Below are 26,898 nucleotides of genomic sequence, written 5' to 3'. Positions count from 1 at the left end.
AATAAATAATTGCAAAGTGAATATTTGAAACTTCTGTCTTGTCATTTATACCTGCATTTTTTGAACAATGAGGTAGGTGTTCTTGTGCAGAATTGTTCATTGCCTTGCAGTATACAAACAACAGCAGTGGAGACCAGCAGGAGTCTGTGGGAGGTGGGGACCCAGCAGAGAAGACAGCGAACATCACAGGCTCTAGGTGGTGGCATCCAAAAGGAAATAGAGAAAACAGCTCCAAATGATGTGCTAGGGGCATTTGAATAGAATACCACTCATATAGACTGTTCCCATGCTGGGAAGCTCAGAGGGAGGCGACAACTTTTCATTAGGCACAGGAAATAGAGGGAAGCAGGAATCTAGACTTGACCTTGGAACATTCACTCCCTTCACCTCCCTTCTCTGAGGGCTTAGGGGCAGCATCACGTTCAGCATCTTGATGAGGGTGTACTTGAAGGCCCTCATTCCCCAGTAGTCATAGACAGAAGCCCCAGGGCTAAATTCTGTCCATTTTATTTTTGCCAAGAGTTGGAAAAGAAACAGATGAACACACGGTCTGCCAGTCGGAAACAGCCTGAACCTGGGTCTTGATTTCTACCCTCCTCTTATATCTGACAATTTTTTTTTAAAGATTTATTTATTTATTTGAAAGGCAGAGTTACAGAGAGGCTGAGGTAGAGAGAGAGAGAGAGAGAGAGAGAGAGAGAGAGAGAGAGAGAGAGAGAGAGGTCTTCCATCCAATGGTTCACTCCCCAGATGGCTGTAATGGCTGGAGTTGTGCTGATCCAAAGCCAGGAATCAGGAGCCTCCTCCGGGTCTCCCATGTAGGTGCAGGGGCTCAAGAACTCGGGCCAACATGGGTGCAGAAACCCAAGCATTTGGACCATCCTCCACTACTTTCCCAGGTACATTAGCAGGGAGCTGGACTGGAAGTGGAGCAGCCAGCATTCGAACCAGTGCCCATATGGGATACTGGTGTTGTAGGAGTCACCTTTACTGGCTATTCCACAATGCCAGCCCCCCTGTCTGAAAAATATTTGCTGATATCTGTCACCTCTCATGTAGTGATGACAGTGTATTCACTTGGGAAATCCAGTGACAAGGAAAGAAAAGGAGGTAGTTCTGGGTCAGTCTAATTCCCTACCCAGGGCATCCTAGGAGGACAGGCAAAGCACTGCACGGACTTTGCTGCTTCTGGCTTCATCCATGTCCTTTTTCCTGTTGCTGAGATTCCATCATGAAATGACCACAAATGGATAATTCACTTTGGCAGATACTAGGGTATTGTAGTTGGGAAACGAGCGTTGCTTGATTAAATGTGGCCTTGCCCCTTGAGGTTGTTTTCCTGTAATAAGGAACTCAGTTGCTCTAATAGTGTTCCTTACAACAGTCTGCTCTATAGCACAGCACAGGACCAGAGCAGTCCGTGGCCATTTGTTCAGCAGTGAGAAAAAGGCCATCATTAAAAGGCTTAAAAACCTGGTGGAAAAGATAAACAACTACCTGTCTTATAAAATACCACCAGCAGACTAGATGAGGACCACTCTGGGCTCTGACAAACCCTGCTGGGTCCCACCCCTACCCATCCGAAACAGAAGACCAGAAACTGTTCAGGCTGACAAAGCTTGCAATCAAAACCCTGTGCTCACGGCCTCCCCTGCGGTCCCCAGGGCCAATGGCACAGCTTTGGCTCATGCAACATGGGCGCAGTCCAGAAACTAGTTTTCCTTATGGAAGGTGCCTGTCGCCTCTCGCTGCTTCTTCCTGTTTCTCTCTAGGGTGCACTTGTTGCTGGAGGAAAACAATAATCTCACAACCTCTGAAGCACCCGTGGCAATGGAAGCCACAGTCTATGGGTGGCCACGGAGAAAGGAACCTGGCCTGTTGATGGCATGTGGCGTCATGGCACTGGCCAAGGGCTATCTCCCTCAGTTCCGCTGGATAAGTTATTTTTCACTCACTTCACAGCTGAGGGCCAGGGCTGTCTCAGGAAGTTGCCACTGCTTCTGAGCAGGTGCACGGGGAGATACTGGCTGTGATGAAGCTGAGGATGAGGAGGATTGCCCCAGCAGGGAGAATTCCCAGAAGATGTTTCAAGAGGAGGGAGAGCATGAGCCAAGGCACTGAGACAAAGTGTTTACAGGAAGCCATATTCCTCAAACAGGAAGTGGGACTTGAGGCAGGAAGGGTCTCGGGAGACTAGAATAGAAATGTTAATTTAGGGCCGGTGCCGTGGCTCAACAGGCTAATCCTCCAGCTTGCGGCACCGGCACACCGGGTTCTAGTCCCGGTTGGGGTGCCGGATTCTATCCTGGTTGCCCCTCTTCCAGGCCAGCTCTCTGCTATGGCCCGGGAAGGCAGTGGAGGATGGCCCAAGTGCTTGGGCCCTGCACCCACATGGGAGACCAGGAGAAGCACCTGGCTCCTGGCTTCGGATCAGCGAGATGCGCTGGCCGCAGCAGCCATTGGAGGGTGAACCAACGGCAAAAAGGAAGACCTTCCTCTCTGTCTCTCTCTCTCACTATCCACTCTGCCTGTCAAAAAAAAAAAAAAATGTTAATTTAGATCCCAGCACAGCCAGATTCTTTCTTCGTTGTGCAGCCATCACAGGCCCCTTAAATAAAAGATCTAAGGATTCTAGGTTGTGGAGACCTTCCCCCTGGGATCCGTCACCTGTTCAGTAAGCTTCAGGTCAGGAAACCGAGCAAGGAGTCAGGGTTTACTTTATTGGGGTGATCTCAGCCCCCTGCTCATCCATTCTTGCTCCCTCCTGATTCTGTATAAAGCATTACCTTTGTTGACTTCCCATCTGGGGACATCATGTGCGGTTGACCATCCCCATGAGACTGTACAGGTCGGGCCCTCGTGGCTGCCATTTGGAGCTCAGTGGTTGATACGACCATGAGGACACCCTGGCTGTTGAGCTTAGCACGGCCGCCTGGGCTCCTGGAGGTCTCACCATCGCCCACATTTTTCTCACAAGCCAAGTTCCATCCTGGCCTTTCCTGCCAGCCCCAGACTGTGAGGAGTGATGTCACTGAGCTCCTTGGTGATGCTCATGCCACTCTCTCCAGGGCATTCCCAATGGACTTGGCAAATGCTGAGTCCACTGGGACTTCCCCCAGGAGCACTGTCCTTTGCTGGGGCAGCTTGCCTCCTCTATCCACCCCGGCATGCCCCTTTCCCTGAGCCTTTTCATTCCTTTACTGTTTGTTCCAGAACTCCCAGCATTTCAACATTTCTATCACTTTGTCTAGGCTTCCATCAGCTGTCCTAGAGCAATGAGTTTGCACTATCCACTATCATTGCTTTCCTCTGTGCCAGTCTGCCATTGCATCTGAAGTTTTTAATAACTGGGCTACCTCCTTGTGCCAGGGGCTAGCTATGCAGCACATTCACCAGGAATGGGGGCCCCTAGCATACCAGATGGTGAGTAACTCAGTCTTAAAATGCTGTTCTGCCTATACTTTTTTTTTTTTTAAGTTATTTAACAGAGAGAGAGGGAAAGACACAGAAAGAAGTCTTCCATCTGCTGGTTCACTCCCAGGTGGCTGCAACAGCCAGGCCAGGAGCCAGGAGCTTCATCTGGGTCTCCCACGTGGGTGCAGGGGCCCTAGAACTTGGGCCTTCTTCTACTGCTTTCCAAGGCACATTAGCAGGGAGCAGGATCAGCAGTGGGGCAGCCAGGACTTGAGCCGGTGGCCATATGGGATGCCAGTGTTGCAGACAGCAGATTTACCTGCTGTGGCACAGCGCCAGCCCCTCTACTTATGGTCTTGACCCTTGTTACCAACTGTGCCACTTGGAGGCTGAGGCAGAGTTAGGATAGATCTATGGTGCAGGGACTCTTCTGAAAGGGAAAGGATAGAGCAAAGGAGCTGTTGGATTGAGTGCAGATCTGACAAAATCTCCCCTAGGCCACCAGGAGGCGCCAGAGCTGTTAGCGGGGTGCTGAGTTGGGCTAGGTCTTGTACCACCACCCTGCTTGGTGGTAGGCTATGTGCCCCCACAACCTCATGAATTCTCAGTGTGCCCATATCTTCCATCTGAGTTGGACTCTGAAGAAAGGAACAGCTGGAGATGCCTGTTAACCGCACCCCTCACAGCTGAGCTCCTGGTACATTCTGGGAGGCAAGTCTGAGCGGCACACTTCCATGTGACTGTCAGCCACAGCTCCAAATCCCAGAAACGAACTGACCATTCTTCAGCCACAGTAACAACAACAACAACAAAAGATCAGAAACAGTGATGGTCGGTGACCTCGCTTCTAAACCACGCTTCTAAATTGCACTGATCAGCAGCGGCCCCACTCTAATCCCCACAGCGCCATAAAGCAAGCTCCATGGAACGCTGAATGTTTTTGCAAGTCTGTTCATCCTTGCACTCTGCTCCCTAAAGCCCTGTCTGTACGAGGCCAGCGGTTTCCTTTACCCAGGGAGATGCTGGTCAAGCCCAGCTCTTTCCTGCCCCGCACAGTGGCGTGTGCAGCACCTTGTTCTGGGCCCTGACGCCGTCACCTGCCCTGAGATGCTTCCTTTCATCCGCCTGCCTCCCTCTCCTCACGCAGGTGCTGGGAGTCTCGTCTTCAGGCAGGCCCTTCCTGACCACCGTATGTGATGTCCGCCCCACTCCATCCCACTGCCCTGTTTCACGTTTCAGCAGCACTTGCCACGATTTCCAGTCATCTTGTTTTGCACTCCCTCCCACTCTAGAAGCAAGCTGTTGTATTCTCAGCAGAGAGGTGGATTACACACCGGAGTGGAGGGTCCGGCTAAGGCTGATGAGTAGGAAATCCCTGGGGAGAATCTGTGTTCGTCATTGTCCTAGTCTAGCCCCTACCATAGTGCCTGCAAGGCTGAGACTCCATGATGACATAAAGACACTAAATGACACCAAGTGAAATGCTTAGAGGAAGATTTTGAGGAGGCCAAGTAATGATTTGAAAGAAACGAATGTGCTGTTTAAATGCGTTGTTTGCAGACTTCTTAAAAGACCACGTCATCTTAGGGAAGACTCACACACACTAGACACGTGTGCTGGCTCTGTGGGAAGCCATGGTGGGAAGGGGCTGCCCATCTCCATTCCCTGTCATGGTCCTTGTGATGCCGTGACCCAACCTCGAGCACTAAGGAAACCTCTGGATAAGTCTCGCTGGAGAAAGTGGATAACCAAGGCAAGGGAGACAGGGGCCGGTGGGCAGTGGGATTCGGGGTGTGAGGGATGGGCAGCCAGAACCCCCAGCCCGTTGCTAGCAGAGTCATGACAACACCCCCCCACATACCCACACACACATAGTAGGGGCTGCAGAGGAGGGGAGAGGTCAAAGAGCAGGAATCAGGAATCAGAACTACTGCCCAAGTGCAAATCTTGGCCTTGGAAATGAGGCTAGATGCACGTTTCCTCCAGATAGGAGATGCAATACTGTATGAGAACTCTTCACCTAAGGGTGCTTCCTAGCTAGGGTCAGCCACGGCACTGAAATAACGGATTCCCTGCTGGGAAAAGTACTCTCTGTACTGACGGACTGAGGGCAGAAACACGGTTAGTTTATGATTTAAGGAAGAAGGGGAGAACTGGATGCCATGGACTTGAATAGTGCTAAATCCATTTGTTTCCTGAACATGTTTCAGATTACAACTGAATCCTGGCCCTGAGAAATATGCTTCTCTCATTTGCAATGGAATTTATTGCATGGGAGAGGCATGTTTCATAGAGAACTGTGTAGTCAATAGAATTATGTACCGCAGAACAGCACAAGTCAGTGCTGTGGATTCATCAGTAATGCTAAATGTGCTATAAAAGAAAGTTAATTTCTTTTTGGCAAGCATAAACATGCAAGGAATCAATAAATTCAAGAAGCAAGTCGAGGAAATACCTTTGGAAAATTATTGCCTGCTATGTTCAGATTTATACCCATAATCAGTTCAGAGCCAGAAATCTAGCTGGTTTCATATTTAAAAATTACAGTCTCAAAGGTATCTCAGAGGTCATAGTCATGTGGGTTATTTCCACACGGGAAGAAAACTTTTATATACACCGCCAGCCCACCAGTCAGTGGCCTGAGAAAGCTGTGCTCTCGAAGGGCTGGCTACCAGTGGTGCAAAGTAGCTAATGGCACAGAAGCCAGACTGCCTGGGCTCCAGCTGGCCTCTCTCAATTTTGTTTAGGGTTCGTTACCTAACATCCACAGTTTCCCCATCTAGAAAATGGGGAGGATGAACTGTGGCACCCAGGGTCATTCTGAGGGTTGACTGTGGTAATTAGGAAGAGCACCTGGAAGGCAGCCCCTGACACTGGGCTACTCTTGTACACTAGCCTATTGTATCCAGGGATAGATTGATTGGGTTTTCAGTGATATTGTATAATGCTGGGGTGATGGGACCTTAAGCATCATCTGGCCCCTTGCTGTCACCCATTGGATTCTGTATTACAATACAATTGCATGATCTCTGCTTCCACACAAAATGATAGGAGCTGGAAGTAGGGCCATCCGTGGGCACCTGTAATGGTCAGAAGTTACTGAGCTCCACCAGCCTTTTCTCCCCCTCTTGTAAAGCCATCGTCCCCTTATGGCCATCCCACAGCTAATGCTCCTTTGGTGACAGGCGTCTTTTCCAGGACAAACATCTTCCAACACAGACAGGCAGGGACTTTCCAACTCATTGACTTCCTAGCAACTTACTCTGGGCACACCTAATTACTTGTATACCACCTGCAGAAGTACCATATGGAATACTTGAAACACTCAAGAGAATTTGAAATGGCATGTGGGTGTACATGTTTTCAAAAGACATGCCTTTACTGAGTGTCGTGGGATAGGAAGTCTCACTTCACAGACTCACTCTGCCACCAAATATGATCAACAGTTTAGGGTGAGCGTTTCCTTGCATAGTGGGAGCAGGGGGTGGATGGAGCAGAGGGCTCAACAGAGTGTATCAGTGGCAGCCACAGAAGACGACTTGATTTCTGCAATCAGCTGAATTGGCACCTGTCTTGACAGCCTAAGAATTCCATCCTGGACCAATCTTTAACATTTTTATTGATAATATCTGGAGGGGATAACATCCAACTGGCCCAAATGCAAGCAGGAAAAGGCAACGCGACTGTGATACAGTGACGAAGAAGGAAATGACATAACACATCCCTGGATCTTCACAGAGATAAAGGCGACTGTAGAATGATGTCCAGTGTACCTGTCTGCAGACTACCGCACCTGTTACCTGTATATTTGCTAAAGTGTTCAGCATTAAAAAGGCACAGTGGAAACAGCTCAGTTCTTTCTATTGCTCTCAAGCAGAAGACACTAGATACACACTTTCCGTAAAGGAGACTTCATGGAATCAACGTTCTCCTAGTATAGATTTTCCATGCGCTTTCTGAAGACCGCTTGCTTATTAAACAGGACTTTTGCCCCTGGCCGGGAACTTTCTCATCTTCTCATTGACTTTCTTTGGAGGCTTCATTTTTCTGGATCAACCACACTTCATTATTTCTATTAAGCAATTTGAAAGGACTGTTGTAGCCTGCGGTGTAATACACCTTTTCATCAAAAACTTTTCCTTCTTCCCTCAAAATGCTTGCTAACGTCAAAAGCTGCTCTTGATTCTTCTGGGCACTGGAGAATCCATCGAAGGACCTACAAAGGAGAAAGGAAATATGCATGGATGCTTTTACTGCTGATGCAACTGTCAGACTGCAAAGAACAGCAGAAGCTGGAGGAAGTGCAGCTGCAAGCTACCCCCTCCCTCCACTCCGTCTCCTGGGACCTCCAACCCACTGAGACCCAGGAGGACACCAAGTCCATAGGCTGAGGGCGTAAGTCCTATAAGGTAGACCTGGAGCTCAAACGATCTCACGGGCTGTAGCCCTGTGCTTCTCAAATGCTAATGTGCATACGAGTTGCCCTGGGGTCGTGCTGACACACAGATTACCAGGAGGCCCGAGAGGCTGCATGTCTAGCAAGCTCCCAGATATACGCAGACGCTGCTGGTCAGAGAAACCGAGCCCCCTAGAAGACTGTCACTTCGCTACTGAACACTCCTTTCTTCCTCTCCTCAGGCGCTGGCTGACAGATGAACACGATACAGCTTTGACCTCTAGGCCTTTACGGCCTAATGGAAGAGACCACCATCTTGGCTGCCTGTAAGTTCTTTAACAGAGGCAGGATCAAAGTGCGACGGCTGCATGGAGGATGTGATTAAACCTTGGGTAGGGCTGTCCTGCGAGTAAGGCCTGGAAGGGGGGATGGTTTTGCTGAACAAAGAAAGGAGAGGGATGGAAAAGGGGAAGGGTCTAAAAATATCACCAATTTTCACAGTGAGGCATAGGATGAGGTCAGAAAGGTGAGTCAGAGCCCGAAGGAAGAACCCTGGATGCTAGCCTAACGTCTTCTGAGATTCTTCCAGATCTGAGTAAGAATACAGGCAGAGAGAGCTGGTACATCGAATCAACCGGCAGGGAGGAGCTGCAAAGGAAGCTACTACGGGGATGAGAAAGAGCAGACAGTCAAAAGATCTTAAAACAAAAAAGAAGTTTTAGGTGTAGATTTTTAACCATGTAAACAGAAACATCCTGAGATGAAATCAAGACAGCACACTGACAAGCTGAGCTGCTAGCATACAAGTGCAATGAATGTGGCTTTAAAAGCAAAGAATAAGACATACCGAGAAGCAAACACACTCCTAATACACCTTATTTGGAATGTATTTTATTAATCAATGTGTTCCTATAAACAAATCAGCACCACCATGCTTCAGGTGGGATTTAGGCCCAAACCGTGTCGGTTCTACAGCCAAATCACTGGCGTCACCACGAGCATGGTGTTCCCTGGAAATCCCTACTGACTGTGTTGGTGTCTCGTATGTACATGTGCACAAACTAAAATATGGGCAGTGGGGGTTCAGCCTAGTGGTTACGACACCCATTTTCCACACCAGAGTGCTGGCTCCTGCTCCTGACTCCAGCTTCCTGCTAATGCTGACCCTGGGAGGCAGCAGTGATGGCTCGAATAAGCGAGTTCCTGCCCCCTCGTGGAAGACCTGGATTAAGCTCCTGGCTCCCAGCTTTGTCCCTGCCCCAGCAGTTGTACGCATTTGGGGAATGAATTAACAAATAGTCTCTCTCTCTCTCCTCTGCCTCTCAAGAAAAATTTTTATGTATATAAACCACTTTATTTGCATATTATATGTATATATGCAGATCTATACATATAGTGCATAACGTGATGGTTTAAAAAAAGAAAACATGGCAGATGAATTGGTACAACTTCTGTTCAGTAATTTTCATCATTATCAATTGCATCTAATTCTGAACCATGTGAAATATTTTGGCTCCTAAATTTAATATTTGTTTCCTCAGTGAATAGCCAAGGCTTAGTATGCTGTGTTTTAAGGGAATTAGCTTTCCAATTCCACATTTTCCTCAAAATCCTATCTTCAACCCCTAATGAGAGATCTTTTGTTTTCTGGATACATGCCATTCTACAATGACGTATCTCCTACTTTATTCAGTATGAAACATATGCTGTAGTCCCATCCCCACCCTATGCAGCTGCCTTGTTGGAGCTGGAATGTGTGGACATAGTAACATATCGTCATATCTTGAGGAAGTTAAGTCCACAAATAGGCCACTGTGATTCAGAATAACAGAGGGGAGGGCGCCAGGACAGAGGAGCTGGCTGACAGAAGAAACTGAAGGTGGCATCACATAAATGATGTCTCTTGTCCTGTGGGATGGAAGTGGGGTCTCCAGGGAGAGAGAAGGACTGAAGCTGGTAGAAATGGTGAGCACATTCTGAGTGTTTTGCACAAATTAGCTTATTCGATCTTCATGGCAGCCCTAGAAGACAGGTACCTACTGCAGTTATATGCATTTGACAGATGGGGTTTCCGAAAGGAGAAGTTGAGTACCTGGCTGGAGGTCAAGGCAAAGAGATGGGGAAGATCACCGCGTGTTCAGGGAAGGGTGAGGGGGCAGGGAACTCCAGGGAGGGGAGCAGGGGCTGGGAGCCAGGGCTCGGCCACCCTGTAAAGGGGACCGTGGACCCTGCGACCGGGCTGAGCTGCTCACCAGCAGCAGGAGGAAACCAGCAGATGTTCAAATGTGATAATAGGCTAGGTTTTCTTTTTTAAAAAATTTTAAACGTATTTTATTATTTAAAAGGCAGAGAGAGACACAAACAAAGATCTCCCCTCCTCTGAGACACTCCCCCAAATGCCTGCCACAGCCAGGGCCGGCCCCGGCTGAAGCCAGGATTCAAGAATTCAATCCAGGTTTCCCACTTGAGTGGTAGGGACCCGAACACTTGAGTCATCACCACCACCTCCTGGAGTTGCACGTGGGCAGGAACTGGAGTCGGGAACAGAGGCACCCAGGCATATCACACAGGTGTCTTAACTGCTGTACCAAATGCCCTCCCTATGTGGGGTTTTGTTGTCAGGAAGATCACAGCGAGTGCCAGGGTAGAAGAGAACAAAAGACAGGTGGCTCTGAGAACAGCTGGGAGGCCACGGAAGTGAAATGGTCAGAAAGAATCCAACTGAGATCAACTACAGCCTGATGTCTTCAGGCATCATGGTGACAACTGGGGTATCCAAAGGTGACTTATGTGCTGTCCCCATGAGGATCTGAGAACGATGAGGAAGGAGAGAAGGGAACAGATTCACAAACCATTTTTTTAGGTGAAGGGGGTTATTCTAGGGAGGAGTTGTCAGGGAACAGTGTGCTGACCATGAGGTCCCTGCTGGTGGGTCTTGTGTTATGGCACAGTGGGTTAAGCTGCTGCTTGAGACACCTGCATCCCACATGAGCTCTGGTTCAAGCCCTGGATGCTCCACTTCTGATCTAGCTGCCTGCCAATGTGCCTGGGAAGACAGTGGGAGACGACCAGAGTACTTGGGCCCCTGCCAACTCTGTGTGAGACCTGGATGGAATTCTAAGGTCCTGGCATTGGTTTGGACCAGTCCCTGGCCACTGCAGCCATTTGGGGAATGAATCAGCGGATGAAAACCTCTCTGGGTCCCTCCTTCTCTCTCTATAACTCTGCCTTAATTATAAATCAATGAATCTTTCTTTAAAAAAAAATTCCTTGCTGGGAAGGCTGCCAGGCTGATGAGGCCCTGTACTGAGACAGGCACTCTAAGAGGAGATGTGGTTGGGGAGTTGTGGGGAAGCTTATTTTCAGAACTGTTGAGTTTGGTCCCCAACGCCTACCCTCAGATGGAGAAGACCACTGAGTAGGGGAATCAGATCTGGAGACAATTCCTAGAGAGTCATCAGACTCATGGAGCTGAAGCTGTGGAAATGCATCAGCCAGGGCAAATCTCCTATGAAATAAAGGCCAATAATAGGCATCCACAGTGATTTCCAGCATGGTGAGCCAGGGAGGCTCCAACGGATACAAAAAACACAACAAAAACAAAAAAATAGGCGGAGAGTGGCATTTGAACAAGTAGTGGAGGACCCAGGTGGTAAACCCTGGCAGCACCTGTGCCGTGCCATCTCCACCAGATCATGGAGAGTGCGAGCCACGCAAGCACACTGGCTACTTCCATAGAGTCTGAAGGGTGGGGCTGCCCAGAGCCTTTGATACTCGACCAGTGCAGAGGGGCACAGAGAGGGTGGGGCCAGTGCAGTGTCCCTGCTGGGGCAATGCCTTGTGGAGCTATAGAATCAGGGCACCCCCGCCCGGGACAGCACCGTGGGCAATTCCCGCCTGGCAGAGCTGCAAGCAGGGAACTCCAGCCTGTGAGAGCTGTAGTGTGAGCAGGCTGCCTGGAGACCCGGGAAGCCAACCCCTCCAGCCAAGTTTGAATCTGTAGTGTGGTGCCTCACGCCAAGAAAGATCAACGTCAAACCTTCAGGTGCAGCACTGACTTGCAACCTGTTACCCATTTCTTCTTTTCTAGGTCCCCCTTGGGAAATGGGACTATCTACCCCATGCCTGTTTCCACCACTGTCTTTTGGAAGTCTATCCCATGTTTGCTGTGTATAACTGGAGAGAATTTGCCTTACAATGAGTCATACCTTCAGCCTCATCCATATATGGTTTGGATGACATTCAGATGCGTCTTTGGGCTTTTTTTGTTTGTTTTGTTTTGTTTTGTTTTGTTTTTATGGGCCTGACCGAGAAGGGGAATGACGCTGAAGTCTCTGTGTAGCCATAGGGGTGTCTGCAACACTTCACATACTGATCTGGGATGTGATGCGGGAGACGGGCGGCCTCTTTTTTTTTTTTTTTGACAGGCAGAGTTAGACAGTGAGAGAGACAGAGAGAAAGGTCTTGGTTCACCCCCCAAATGGCTGGTACGGCCGGTGTGCTGCGCTGATCCGAAGCCAGGAACCAGGTGCTTCCTCCTGGTCTCCCATGCGGGTGCAGTGGCCCAAACACCTGGGCCATCCTCCACTGCCTTCCTGGGCCACAGCAGGGAGCTGGACTGGAAGAGGAGCAACCGGGACAGAACCGGCGCCCCAACTGGAACTAGAACCCGGGGTGCCGGCGCCGCAGGTGGAGGATTAGCCTAGTGAGCTGCAGCACCGGCCAGTCTTTGGGCTGTAAGTGTTTGAGTTGATGCTGGAATCAGGGCTACTGGGTTGGAATGAATGGATTTTTGACATGAGAAAGACAAAATTTTTGAGACCGGGGCAGAAAGCTGTAGACTAAATGGTTAGGTCTCCCCAAAAGGCATATGTTGAAAACCTAAGCCCCCATGTTGTTGAGGTACTGAGACCTTTGGGAGGTCACGAGGTCACGAGAGTGGTGTCCCACAAATGGCAGGTGTCCCCAAACCCTGGAGAACAGCTATGTAGGGACACATTGGGGAGATGCTGTCTGGGAAACAGAAAGGCGCCCTTAGACATTGAAACTGCCAGCACCCTGAACTTGAGTCTCCCAGCATCCAGAACTGTGAGAAATACAATGTACAAATACATTGTATTCCACAAGCTACCCAGTCTATGGTATGTTGCTATAGCAGCCCACCACCCCCCAAAACACAACTAAGCCAGGTACCATATACTGCGCTTTACAGTATTTCTGTTCGGATCTTCCATTCTGGGGAGTATGTAATTTGCACTGTGTCTTCTACGTGGAAAAGATGGCATGCGTTTTTATGAAATGAACTGATTATATCTTGCGGCAGACCTGAGTGACACACAAAACCAAGCCAGAAGAAGAACACCATGCAACTCATTAGACCTGTTTTGACGGAAGGGTGGAAAGCCTGCTACGACTGCACAGACGCTGTATCTGTGAGCGCGTGCACCTAAAGCTAGCAGTCGGCAGAGCTATAAATTATCCAGCACTCACCGTACAAACACGGTCATTCCGGCTCTGTCCTCAATGAAGACACCTGACTCCGAAGGCCTGGGTGGGTCCGATTGCTGTTCCGAAGGGAGGTACAGGGAAGTGGTCACGGTCGCCTCGCTGAACGGACCCGAGCCAGGCTCCACGTAGCTCGTCACGGGCGCTGTCATCTTTATTTTCATCTCTGCACCACAAAAATAAAGCAAATCTGGAGGACTAAGGACACTTAAAAAAATGAGCCTTTTTTTTGAAAAAAGAAGTAATCTGAGTTTCTTGATTTACTTTGCACAACCCACAAAAGTATTTTCCCTTGAAGATAATATTCATTGTAAGAAAAATAATGCCAAAATCATTCAACTATTCCTGCATTAAACACTTTCTAATGATTGTTTTTGGTGACTACATTCTACATTTTTTTTTAGAGAGAAAGGGGGAAACTGGCGATTAGCAATCTAGTCAATTAGTTTTTCTGTACAATTCAGACAATTAGGTTCAGGAGAAGTTTTAAAGACAAACAGTGGCAGAGGCAGAACCCAAAGTTATGACGTGGCAGCCTGCGCTAAGGGTCTCGAGGAAGTCCTGGTTGGAAAAACTCAACTTTGATGGTCGGGTTATTTTTTTCTGTTAGCGAAAACACAGTGGTAGGTGCAATAGGTAAAAATCAGAAGGGGAACCGCCCTTACCTCTCTCGTTGTTGCCCTGAAGGTAACTGCTGAGTTTGGTAAAGCCAGTTTGGACGGCCGCGTCCCAGTCCATGGACTCGACGCTCGTGCTGACCCACTTGGCCGGTCCATAGTGTCGGATCTCGTAACTTCCGGGCTAAAAGGAACGGAGACAACTTCCAGAAGCAGGTCTGAGAAGTCGGCAGTACCGGTCTTGCAGCCTCGCTCTCGGGTCTACCCGGAGAGGACCGGCCTAGCTGGCCCAGCCGGGTGTGCCTGAGCACTCGAGCCCACTCCATGTCGCATTAACAACCCCAGCTCAGCCCGAGGGTCCCACCGCGGCGCCTCTCCCGCAAAGGCAACAAATGCAGCAGCGGTGGCCCCCAGCTGGGGAGGGGCGGCGCCCACCCACGAGCGAACTGCGCAGGACCGCCGGGTAGGGCTCCGAGCGTTTCAAAAGCGACTTTTGACTTCATCCCCGTCCCACTGCAAGCCACCCCGAAGGCGGGCCCGCGCCCCCCGCCCACCCGGCCCGCGGGCGGCGCCTACCTGGGGGCCCGCGTCCTCCGGGGCCGTCCACACCGGCGTCTCCAGGTCTTGGGCTGCCGCATCCTCGGGCGGCCCGGGATCTGGCTCCAGCACCTCGGCCATGGGGGGGTGGGGGGTGGGGGGTGGGGGACAGAGCCTGGTCAGCTGCGCCGCCGCCGCAGGGCCACTCGGGCCGCTCGCCTGCGTGTGCGCGCCGGGCCAGCAGAGGCCCGCAGTCCCCGCCCCGCCGACGCGCACCCTCCGCCCGCATTGCGTGGACACCCGCGCCCGCGGCACACGCCTGGTTCGGGCCGCCAGGAGGCGCCGCGAGCGCGAGGGGCCAGGTCCCGGTCCCAGCTCCGCCGCGGGCCGCACTCACTGCCTGGTCCCCTGTGCAGGTGAGCAAGAGCCCAGCCCGGCACCGACGGCAGGGTCCGTTGTGACCCGTCTTTTGGGGAGGGGGTCCCAGCCTCCGCTGCCACCCTTATTTGTAAATGAACCGAGTCGCAGAAGTTTGCAGCTTGGGCAGCCCGGGGCGGAGGAGGGCTGAGCAGCGGCCGGCGCTGGAGGCCCTGCAGGTCACGGCCTCACCCCCGCTGGCTCCTCGAGGAGTGGCCTGCGCTGACCGGCTGAGGCGCTCCCGCCGCTGGGCCGGGGCTGCCCCTGTGCGATGTCCTGGGCGCCAGCCCCTGCTTGCCGCACCTGGAAGGTGGCTTAGGGACCAAGCGGAGGGGAGCAGGCCACAGAGAATCTCGAACCGTCCTGTGCGTCACCTTTCCCCCGAGGTGTCCCCAGACCCTCGAGTCGTCTCATCAGACCTAGCAGTCCAGGGGTTGCGGAGGCCAGACCCTAGTGCTTTTTAAACATTTTTGATGGGACGCAGCCTTTATTGTTATCAAGAGATGTATTGAAATGTAAAAAACATTTTTGTCACCCCGCCCCTTGAAGAAACTCCATACCATTGGCCACTGCTTCCTAATTTACCAACCCCCAGCCCTAGGCAGGCACTATTTTGCTGTCTACAGGTTTACAGGACATTTCTTGTCAGTGGCATCATGACAGCAAGTGATTCTTTGTGACTTGCTTCCATCCCTGAGCAAAAATGTTTTCAAGCTTGTGCTGTGTTGCAGCTCACACTCACTCCTCCGTTCCTCTTTAGTTTTCCTTTTCATTTAGTTGGAAGTCAGAGAGATGCGTAGAGAGCAAGACAGATGCAGAGTTAGCTCCCAGCCACTGGTCCACTCCTCGAATGCCCACAGCAGCCAGGGCCTTGCCAGGCTGAACCTAGGAGAGTGTCCCACATGGGTGGCAGGGATCCAAGGGCTAGGACCGACACCTGCCACCTCCTGGGGCACATAGCAGCAGAAAATGGGAATCCAAAGCTGAGCCAGGACTAGAACCCAGGCCCTCCCACAGGACGTGACATGCCCATGTGGGCGCTTGGGAGCAGGACCTTAACCATGTGCCACATGCCTACCACATGACCTTTTAAATTAATTTTTAAAAATTTTAATTAAACTTTTAAAATTAATTTTTAATTAATTTTAATGCATATAAATGGAATTTTAAAAATTTTTTAAATTAATTTTTAAAATTAATTTTAATGTATATAAATGGGACAAATTTCATGTATCTCATACATACAGTTTTAAGAACATAATGACACTTTCCACCACAACCTCACTCCCACCCTTCCTCCTATTTTCTTTCTTATTTTTCTTTTAATTTTTGTGATAATAATTTTTTTTGTTTGAGAACAAGTTTCTTCATTAATTAAAGAAACACCTAAGGAAACAAGCAATGGTGTTGGGCACTTAGGCTTGTCTAAAACGTATGTGACATAAGAATATCCTCCACTTAATACACTAAAGCGAAGTAAATCTTTGAGAACAAGTTTTACTAATAACTCTCATAATACAACTCATTGAAGATAGAGTTCCTGCATGGGAAGTTAATGCACAGTGACTCCTGTTGTTAACAATACTCTTGCGTTTGACATCAGTGATTACCTGAGGCTCTCGACATGATCTGCCTTTTGAATCCACAAACTCCCTCAGTATTTAGACAAGGCCATAAGCAGAGTGGAAGTTTTCTCCTCCCTTCAGAGAAAAGTACCTGCTTCTTTGATGACTACTTCTTGCCACTGGGGTCTCAACCACAGAGGTCCTTTGTGTAGAACACTTTTTGCCACAATGTCTTGGTTTTCCATGCGCAGAATGCTCTTGTGGGCTTTTCAGCCAGACCAGAATGCCTTAAGGGCTGATTTCTGAGGTCAGAGTGCTACTTCAGGCGATTGTCATTCTATGAGACACTGTGTGGACTGCTTCACATGTTGAAGCATTCACTTCTTTTTAATTCTATCTATTATTATTACCAAACACTTAATCCAATTGTAGGATTGCTTTAATACTTAATCCTATCCCTATGATCATTTTAACACTTAAAATGCTTCTCCTCTGCCCCCCCCCCTTCACTTATGGGGATTTGGTGTCCCATGGCAAGTTTTTGAACTGTACCCTTAGAAGTCAGTCTGTAAGAATGTATGCAGAACTATACATTTTTACAGTTACAAGCTTCATGCATTTTATAATTACAACTTTATGACCTAGTGCTTTTAAAGCAATAGCACCCATGTTTTCCTTGCTCCTCCCTGTGCCAACAGCTGTGCAATGGCCTGAGGACACATGACACTTTCTAAGTGCTTACATCCAATTTATTGTTATGCAGAACGAAGCTTGAATTATTTAGTGAAGACTCAATAATTCATGTTGGCTTTTTTTTTTAAAGCATATTTTAACTGTGTGATGGATGTGGTGCACTGCTTAGGTGACTTTGCTAAGTTGAGAATGCAATTTCATTTTATTGCAAGTTTTTGTTAAGAGGCAAATAATTTGTTATTTGTTAAGAAGTCTGTTGTTGTTTTAATCAGCAGAGTAACTTTAACCGTTGCCCATGCCCCTGGGAAGGGGGGAAAATTTTATCTATGGCAAAACTGAAGCTGAATTTGGAGCAAATCATTCTATAGCTGTAGAATATGCAATTAGAGGAGATAATAGTAGATTATTAGGCTGAATTATCTGTATTTAAAGATGGTAATTAGTAACATAAAAGAACAAAAGGAAAGAAAGAAAATGACTTATTTCCAAATAATGGGCTTTCACTTAGAATAAGCTTAATAAAATTCAGAAGGTTCAAGTTCTATACCAATATTTTGAGACAATCAAGTTAGTTTCCTTGTTGCTAGGTTATGTTTGTATGGTTCTATTAGCTCGTACTTAACCAATGTTTATGCGATACCACGAAACAGACTGCACAGCTTTACAGAGAATTTTAAGCTAAGTTCCCTTGGCCACATTTCCAAGTCCACCAAGTGGAGACTGAGTGATTGGAGAGCCACTCTAATATACAAATATTTCTTGTTTATTTGTTTTCAAATAATTTGTACCTTCAATCAACAAGTGCCATTTTAGGAGGAGGTATTTGATGCGAAAGACTGAGTTGCACAGCCTCAGATCTCACTGGCTGCAAGCAAAGTCGATGTCTTGCTACTGCAGAAAATCTTCCCTGCCCTCTGTCCTCAAAGTCCCCACTGGGGCTGATTCTTTCAGATGCCCCCTGTCTGTGCAGAGCTGTGCCCTTCCATCAGCAGGTGCCTGCACCCTCACCCCGCCAGGAGGAGCTCGCTAGTTTGTCCTGCAGTCGTAATCGCAGGCAGTTCTCATCCTTCTGGGTTAGCAATGTCACAAGGTCACCGCGAATACTGAAGTAGTGAATCCTGAACCACTGCTCCTGGGGGAGATAGGGGAGCTCTGGCCACATTCCTTTTTTCAACAGATCCATATGCAACCTTGTTTTGGATGTGTTTCTGTGAAGATACCTTCTTTAGGGCCGGCGCCGTGGCTCAACAGGCTAATCCTCTGCCTTGCGGCGCCGGCACACTGGGTTCTAGTCCCAGTTGGGGCGCCGGATTCTATCCCGGTTGCCCCTCTTCCAGGCCAGCTCTCTGCTATGGCCCGGGAAGGCAGTGGAGGATGGCCCAAGTGCTTGGGCCCTGTACCCGCATGGGAGACCAGGAGAAGCACCTGGCTCCTGGCTTCGGATCAGCGAGATGCGCTGGCCGCAGCGGCCATTGGAGGGTGAACCAACGGCAAAGGAAGACCTTTCTCTCTGTCTCTCTCTCTCACTATCCACTCTGCCTGTCAAAAAAAAAAAAAAAGATACCTTCTTTAATAGGCCTGGCTGATTCATTAACATTGGACCACAGCCCATGTTAGCATCTTTCACATGTGAATGAGGTTGAACAAACACATCTTCTCCATAAGGCACGTCACAGCCTTCTTTCCCTTGGGAGCATGGCCAGCACTCTGGCCATTGTGAACAGCAAGATCACAAAATGTGTAAAACGTGGCACATTTTAATAGGCTATGAAAAAAAGCTCTTGTTTACAGTACGAGAGCTAAAAAAATTCCTACCCACGCTGGGAATGTGTGCACTAGGGACTTCAATTTCCCGCCACGTTGTGCATGCCTGTGGCTGTGAGTTGTGAGTGATTAGAAAGTGCTTGGAAGTGCTTCCTGTGGAGCTGCCAACAATATGTTTTCTCCAGTCTGCAAATTCGCAAATCCCACATCTATGAATAATGAGGAGCACTAACTGCAAATGCTTCCTAAATTAAGTCATTTCCATCCATGTTTCATTGGACAAAGCAAATCATTGGCTCTTGATCAACCTGAAGGTGTGCGAAAGTGTAGTCACCCCGTGTTCTCAAGAGGTTTGTAAATATTTGAGAAAAGCAGTGTCTATAATACTGTTCATTCATTAGGTGATTTTCTTTTTTAAAAAAGATTTATTCAAAAGGCAGAGTTAGAGTGTGTGTGTGTGTGTGTGTGAGAGAGAGAGAGAGAGAGAGAGATTATCCATCCACTGCTTCACTCCTCCAAAAGGCCACAATGGCTGTGGGTGGGCCAGGCTGAAGCCAGAAGCCAGTAGCTGTATCCAAATTTCCCGTGTGGGTGGCAGGGGCTCAAGGACTTGGGCCATCTTCCACTGCTTTCCCAGGTGCATTAGCAGGTAGCTGGATTGTAAGTGGAGCAGCCAGGATTCCACCTGGCACTTGTATGATGATTTATTCCATACTTGTGTGGCAGATTTTGTTTTCCACAGTTGGGTGCAATGCTATTTTCTATTCAACATGCTATTCTTATGCATTAATTCTTCTTCTTCTTCTCCCATTGAAAAGTGAAGATCTGTGTTCCCCTTCCTTAAAAACCTAGGCAGGACAGGCACTGCACCAGAAATAATCCTGTTTGGCTTCCAAGCTAAATCCTTAATGCTGCTACCTAGTTATCTTTGGGGCCTTCCTGTTGGATTCTAACAGCCACACTGAAGGGAAGCCCAAGCTTCTCCCTGGAGAGCCAGGTGTTGGGTGCAAGCAAAGCAATGGCTGGCAGCGGGCATCAACCACCACACCCAGGTGAGCAAGTGTTCTGATGGTTCCTGCTCCCTGCCACCGAGTCACCTCAAGTCTTCCCTGCTGAGACCCCAGAGGTCATGTAGCAGACACAAACTGTCCCTACAGTACCTACAGAATCTGTGAAGATTGTTTTTTTTTTTTTTTTTTTTGACAGGCAGAGTGGACAGTGAGAGAGAGAGAGAGAGAAAGGTCTTCCTTTTGCCGTTGGTTTACCTTCCAATGGCCGCCGCGGTAGGCGCGCTGCGGCTGGTGCACTGCGCTGATCTGATGGCAGGAGCCAGGTGCTTCTCCTAGTCTCCCATGGGGTTCAGGGCCCAAGCACTTGGGCCATCCTCCACTGCACTCCCTGGCCACAGCAGAGAGCTGGCCTGGAAGAGGGGCAACCGGGACAGAATCCGGTGCCCCAACCGGGACTAGAACCTGGTGTGCCGGCGCCGCAAGGCGGAGGATTAGCCTAGTGAGCCGCGGCGCCGGCCTGTGAAGATTGTTTTTATGGCACTAAATTTACAGTGACTTGTTTTTCAGGAATAAGAACTTGAAGAGTATTTGCTCTGCATAGTGCTGCAGTTGTTACTGGGAGACTTTAGCTATGACATAAAATTTGGTCCTGGTCATCATGTGTCTTTTTGTTGAGTCATCTTTTATTCTGGCACCCTGATTGTGCCCACAACATGAGTAAGTGTTTGCTCTTTTTTATGGTTACCAAGTGTCAAATGTGATGAGTATAAAATGGGTAGTGACTTGACATTTTAAGAAGGAATGTAATCTTTCCTTCTGTTTGGCTTCTCCTTTACTTTAGATGAGATTTACAATACCCATCCATTATTTAGACACAAAACCACCATCAAGCCCCTTGTATGCTGAGCACTTTGCTCTGTGTCTGATACATAATTGACTGATAAATGTTAAATGAATGCTGCTCATAGAATTTATCAGACACAAGGATGGTGATTGAGTGTTTTTAGGCGCACCTGTGAACAAACCACTTTTCTTAGGGACCTCAGAAAATTAAAAGACATTTATTGATTTGAGGGACTGAGGATATGAAAGTTACATTCTAAAGTTGGAAATGCCTTTAAAAATTAAAATATCAATTTTAATCAGAGTGAGGCTTGGTATAACTTCTGAGACTGTGGTAGGTATTTATGAGAAAACCATATTGATTTTAAAGGGTCCATCCTTTGGAGTAAAAATAGACAACTACATCACAACTAGATAGTGCACTTGGTCAGCATTCTGGTACAGTGAGTTAAGCCACTACCTGCAATGCTGCCATCTCATATGAGTACCAGTTCATGTCTCAACCACTCCACTTCCGATCCATCTCCCTGCTAATGGGCCTGGAGAAGCAGCAGAAGATGGCCCAAGTGCATGGGCCCTGGCAACACATGTGGGTGATCTGGATGAAATTCCAGGCTTCTGACTTGGGTCAGGCCCAGCCCTGGCTATTGCTGAACCAGCAGATGGAAGATCTTTCTTTCTCCTTCTCTCTACATAACTCTGCTTTTCAAATAAATAAGTAAACCTTTAAAAAAGAAAAAATAGATAGCACACATTCGCAAAAGCACTTAAACCAAACTAAATTCTTGATGTACCTAAAAGAATATGTGTATAATCTTCCACCTGCTTGTTTCACACCCCACCTGTCCACAAGAGTTAGGCTTGGGGTGATCCAAAATGGCTGAATAGGGAAAAGACTACTGATTCTGACCACAGAAAGATAACGGAAGAAAAGCATTCCCAGGGCACAGTTGGAGAGAAGTTTGCAGTGGAAATTCTACAAAGAGAAGAGAGATGCTGTGGAGAAGCAGGGAAAGTGCAAACACGCAGCTGTGAGCAGGGCATTGCCAGTGAGTCCCAAAGCCAGTGGCTGGAGGGGACACCATTTTCTTGGCATGAGGCACCTGGCAACAACCATGGAGGAAATGCCATCTCAATAAGGCAAGTGGAAGCTGCGTGGCTTATGTGCCACTGGGGAATTTTATCAGAGGGATGACTCCGCAGTCCCCACTGACTTTGATTCTGGCCTGCAGAGTTGGTGGAGGTGGGGCAGGGCACCCACTTAGGCCTGTGAAGCAATTTCCTCCCTTCATTCTATCAAGGTGCCTGGGCCCGACTTTCCAAGGCAACCCCTATTGGTTAGGCAAATGACTATAGGAATGCCATGTCTTTCCATGGATGGGGGTGGCTTATTGGGCTGAGAATGGATCCCTTGCTCTCTGACAATGGAAATTCTGAGATTGTGATAGGGCATGCATTAGGGTGTGGCTGGGTCTTTGGGCAATCACCGTGCATGGCTTCAAAGGCTAAGGGTTCCACACTGAGACTGAGGAGTGCACAGATCCTTTGTGCAGCCCATGAACCTGTGTGGGTAAAATTCCTGGGCACTGTGGACTCACTCTGGGTGGGTGGATCATCTTTGAAGAAAGGGGCTGATGCTATGATCATGCCAGCCTATGCGATCAAATACTCCCTCTTGCTGATGATAGAGATCCACTATGTGCAACTTGGGTGTTACCCTGAATTGCTCCACCTATGAACAAGGTCAGAGCTCCCTGGTCCCATGCAGTATACACCTCTGGATATCCACAGAAGAAGCCAACACTCCACTAAGCCAGAGAGGCATATTTCATAACATACAGCTGTCAGAAGAGAAAACAAATAAATGTTTCTACAAATTCCTAAAAAATAAATGTAGAAATATAAGAAACATTAACAAGGAAGACAATATGACTCCCTAAAAGGAACACAACAACAGTTCAATATTAGACTGTGAAGACAAATAGATTGATGAAGTGCCTGAAAAGGAATTCAAAAGAATAATTATAAGAAAACACAGAAAAGCAAATACATGAGTTAAAGAAATCTATGTATGACATGGATGAATAATTCTGCCTAGAGGTAGAGAAATTGAAAAGTCATCAAACTGAAATACTAGAAATGATGAGTTCAATATGTCCCCATATGGGAAGTGAACCAGCAGATGGAAGACCTCTCTCTCTCTCTCTCTTTCTCTCTCTCTCTCTCTGCCTCTCCTCTCTGTGTAACTCTTTCAAGTAAATTAATAAATCTTTAAAAAAAAAGATACGGACTGGTTGAATGGATTAAACAACAGACCCATCTATTTCTACCTACAAGAAACACATCTCACCAACAAAGATACAGACTGGAAGTGAAAAGATGGAAAAAGATATTCCACATTAACAGAAAGCAAAAACAAGCAAGACTAGTCACTTTAATATCATACAAAATAGACTGTAGCACAAAAATTGTTAAAAAAGACAAAGAAGGATATTATGTAATGATTAAGGAATCAATTCAACAGGAAGATGTGGCATAGTAAATATAGATGTTCCTAACGCCAGGGTGCCTGGCTATTTAGAAGAAATGTTAATGGATCTAAAGGGAGACATAAACTCCAATCAAATAATAATGGGGGCTTCAACAACCCACTTTCAACAACGGACAGATCAACTGGACAAATAAATCAACAAAGAAACAACAGAGTTAGTTTGCACTATGCCCCAAATGGGTCTAATTGATATCTACAGAACATTTCATCCCACAAAAGCAGAATACACATTTTTTTCATCAGTGTGTGGAACTTTCTCTAGGATAGACCATATGTTAGGCCATAAAGCAAGTCTCAACAAATTAAAAAAAATCAAAATAATACTTTGTATCTACTCTGACCATAATGGAATGAAGCTGGAAATCAACAACTCAAGAATCTCTAGATCATTTGCAAATACATGGAGCCTGAACAACATGCTCCTGAGTGAACAATAAAAAGGGAAATAAAAAATTCCTAAAAATGAATGAAGATGACAATACAGCATATCAAAACTTCTGGGATACAGCAAAATCAGTATTGACAAAGTTTACAGCAATTAGTGTTTACATCAAGAAATTGGGAAGCCATCAAATAAATAATTTAACAATGTGTTTCAAGGACCTAGAAAAATAAGAACAAACCAAACCCCAAATTAGTAGGAGGAAAGAAATAACTAAAATTAAAGAAGAAATAAAATGGAAACAAAAACTGATACAAAAGTTCAATGATATTTTGAAAAATATGCAAAATTTATACAATTGTCCCAACTAACCAAAGAGGGGGAAAAAAGGTGAGGAGGGAGAAGGCCCAAATTAATTAAATCAGAGATGAAAAAGGAGATGTTATAACAGATACCAAGGAAATATAAAGAATCATCAGAAATTACTACAAACAGCTATATGCCAACAATATGGAAAATCTAGGAGAAATGGATAGATATATGGCCACATACAATCTACCAAAACTGAGTCATAAAAACATAAAAAACCTAGATAGACCAATAATCAGTAATAAAGACCCTCCCAATAAACAAACATCCCAGGGCCAGATTCAGGCTTCATGCTTTACTGCTGAAGTCTATCAGTCTTCCAAAGAAGAACTAATTCCAATTCTTCTCAAACTATCCAAAACAACTGAAAAAGAGGGAATCCTCCCAAACTCCTTCTATGAGGCCAGCATCACCTTAATTCCAAAATCAGAAAAAGATAAAAGAGAACTACAGACCAATATCCTTGGTGAACATAGTGAAAAAATCCTCAACAAAATACTAGCTAATGGAATCCAATGACACATCAGAAAGATCATTCACTCCAATCAAGTGGGATTTATCCTTGGTATGCAGGGAACGTTCAACACACACAAATCACACAAATGTGATATGTCATATTAATGCATTGAAGAATAAAAACTATATGATTATTTCAATAGATATAGAGAAAACATTTGATAAAATACAATATCCTTTCATAATAAAAATCTTAAGCAAATTGAGTATAGAATGAACGTCTCAACACAATCAAGGCACTGCATGACAAACCGATAGCCAGCATCTTATTGAATGGGGAAAAGTTGGAAGCATTACCACTAAGGTCCAGAACCAGACAAGGATTCCCAATTTCACCACTGCTATTCAATACAGTTCTGAAAGTTTTAGCCACAGCGATTAGGCAAGAAAAAGAAAACAAAGGGCTATGAATGGCAAAGGAGGAAGTCAAATTATCCCTGTTTGCAGATGACATGATCCTATATATATGGAGAAGCTAAAAGACTCACTTAGAGACTATTGGAATTTATTAGAGAGTTTGGTAAAGTTTTCACGATACAAAATTAACACACAAAAATCAAAAGCCTTTGTACACACAACAAGCCAGAGGCATCACAATATCAAATTTCAAGTCATACTACAGCAGTTATAATCAAAATAACCTGGTACTGGCACAAAAATAGACATGTAGACCAATGGAACAGAAAAGAAGCCCTAGAAGTTAACAACTAATCTTTGACAAATGAGCTAAATCAATCCCTGGAGAAACCACAGTCTCTTCAACAAATGGTGCTGGGAAAATTGGAACTATACATGCAGAAGTATGAAACAAGACCCTATCTTACACTCTATAGAAAAATCAACTCACACTAGATCAGGAACCTAAATCTGTAACCTGATACCATCAAATTACTAGAGGAAAACATACAAGACATTGGAATAGGCAAAGATATTTTGGAAAAGACCCCAGAAGCACAGTCAATACAGGCAAAAATAGACAAATGGGATTGCAGCAAGCTAAGAAGCTCCTGCACAGCCAATGAAACACTCAAGTGAAATGGCAACTGACAAAATGAGAGAAAATGTTTTCAAACTATGCATCTGATAAAGGATTAGTATCCAGAATGTATAAAGAGCTCAAGAAACTCAACAGCAACAACAACAAAAAATCCAGTTAAGAAATGGGCAAAGGAGCAAGTGTTTTTCAAAGGGTGAAATACAGATGGCCAACAGACACTTGAAAAAATGCTCAGGATCATTAGCCATCGTGGAAATACAAATAAAAAACCACAATGAGTTTTCATCTTATCCCCATTAGAGTAGCTATCATCCAAAAATCAACAAGTAATAAATTCTGGTGAGGATGTGGGTAAAAAGGTACCCTATTCCACTGTTGGTGGGAATGTAAACTAGTGCAATCCTTGTGAGGACGGTATAGAGAGTCTTCAGAAATCTGAAAATAGTTCTACCATATGACCCAGTCATTCCACTCCTGGGAGTTTACCCAAATGAAATGAAATCAGTGTATGAAGAAATTACTTGTACCCCCATGTTTACTGCAGCTCAGTTCACAATAGCTAAGCTATGGGATCAACCCCGATGTCCATCTACTGACAACTGGATAAAGAAACTGTGATACATACACACACTATGGAATACTACTCAGACATAAGAAAGAATCAAATTCTTTTGCAACAAATGGATAAAACTGGAAATCATTATACCTACTGAAATAAGCCAGTTCCAAAAATACAAATTCCATGTTTTCTCTGAAATGTGGTGGTTAATATAGATTACAAAAAATGTATAGTAATGAAATAAACATGTTGCTACTTGATTGTTATTTTTAGCCCTTGGTTATGCTCCTGTGGAACTGTGGTCTTTCTGCTTTTTACTTGTTGAATATTATGGTTAGTGGTACATTAAGCCTGTAATTACAGAGTGCATTGAAATTGTTTTTGCGAAAATTAAAGAAAAAAATGAAGCAATGAGGGGGATGGAGGAAGGGTGGGAGGGAGGATACCTTCTTAGAATTGTACCTATGAAATACATGACGTGTGTTCTCCTTATATTAATAAAGATTTTTAAAAAGAGGCTTGGGCCAAGCTGAAGCTGGGAGCCTAGAAGTCAGTGCGGGTCTCCCTTGTGAGTGGCAGGGACCCAAGTACTTGATCTATCACCTGCTGCCACCCAGGGTATACCTTAGCAGGAATCTGGGATCTGAAGTGCATCCAGGACTGAAATCTAGGAGATTCTCGTATGGCATGTGGGTGAATCAACTGGCATCTTAACTGCTGAGCCAAAGCCTGCCCAGGACAATTTCCTCAAAACTTAACTCTC

The 26,898-nt window shown here is 46.5% G+C and overlaps 1 protein-coding gene across 1 annotated transcript; it reads right to left on the bottom strand.

Moving 5' to 3' along the window:
• Positions 1-7,423: 7,423 nt before the first annotated feature.
• HEBP2 (heme binding protein 2) lies at positions 7,424-14,616 on the bottom strand. Its single transcript, XM_062187741.1, has 4 exons — positions 14,509-14,616; positions 13,981-14,116; positions 13,301-13,481; positions 7,424-7,630 (listed from the first exon to the last, which is right to left on the bottom strand). Exons 1-4 carry the CDS (start codon positions 14,608-14,610, stop codon positions 7,432-7,434), a joined length of 618 nt encoding a protein of 205 aa, XP_062043725.1. The 5' UTR covers positions 14,611-14,616; the 3' UTR covers positions 7,424-7,431.
• Positions 14,617-26,898: the final 12,282 nt, after the last annotated feature.

Source organism: Lepus europaeus, chromosome 3, assembly GCF_033115175.1.
Source record: "Lepus europaeus isolate LE1 chromosome 3, mLepTim1.pri, whole genome shotgun sequence".
Lineage (NCBI taxonomy): Eukaryota > Metazoa > Chordata > Mammalia > Lagomorpha > Leporidae > Lepus > Lepus europaeus.
This window is presented reverse-complemented; position numbering and strand designations above follow the sequence as displayed.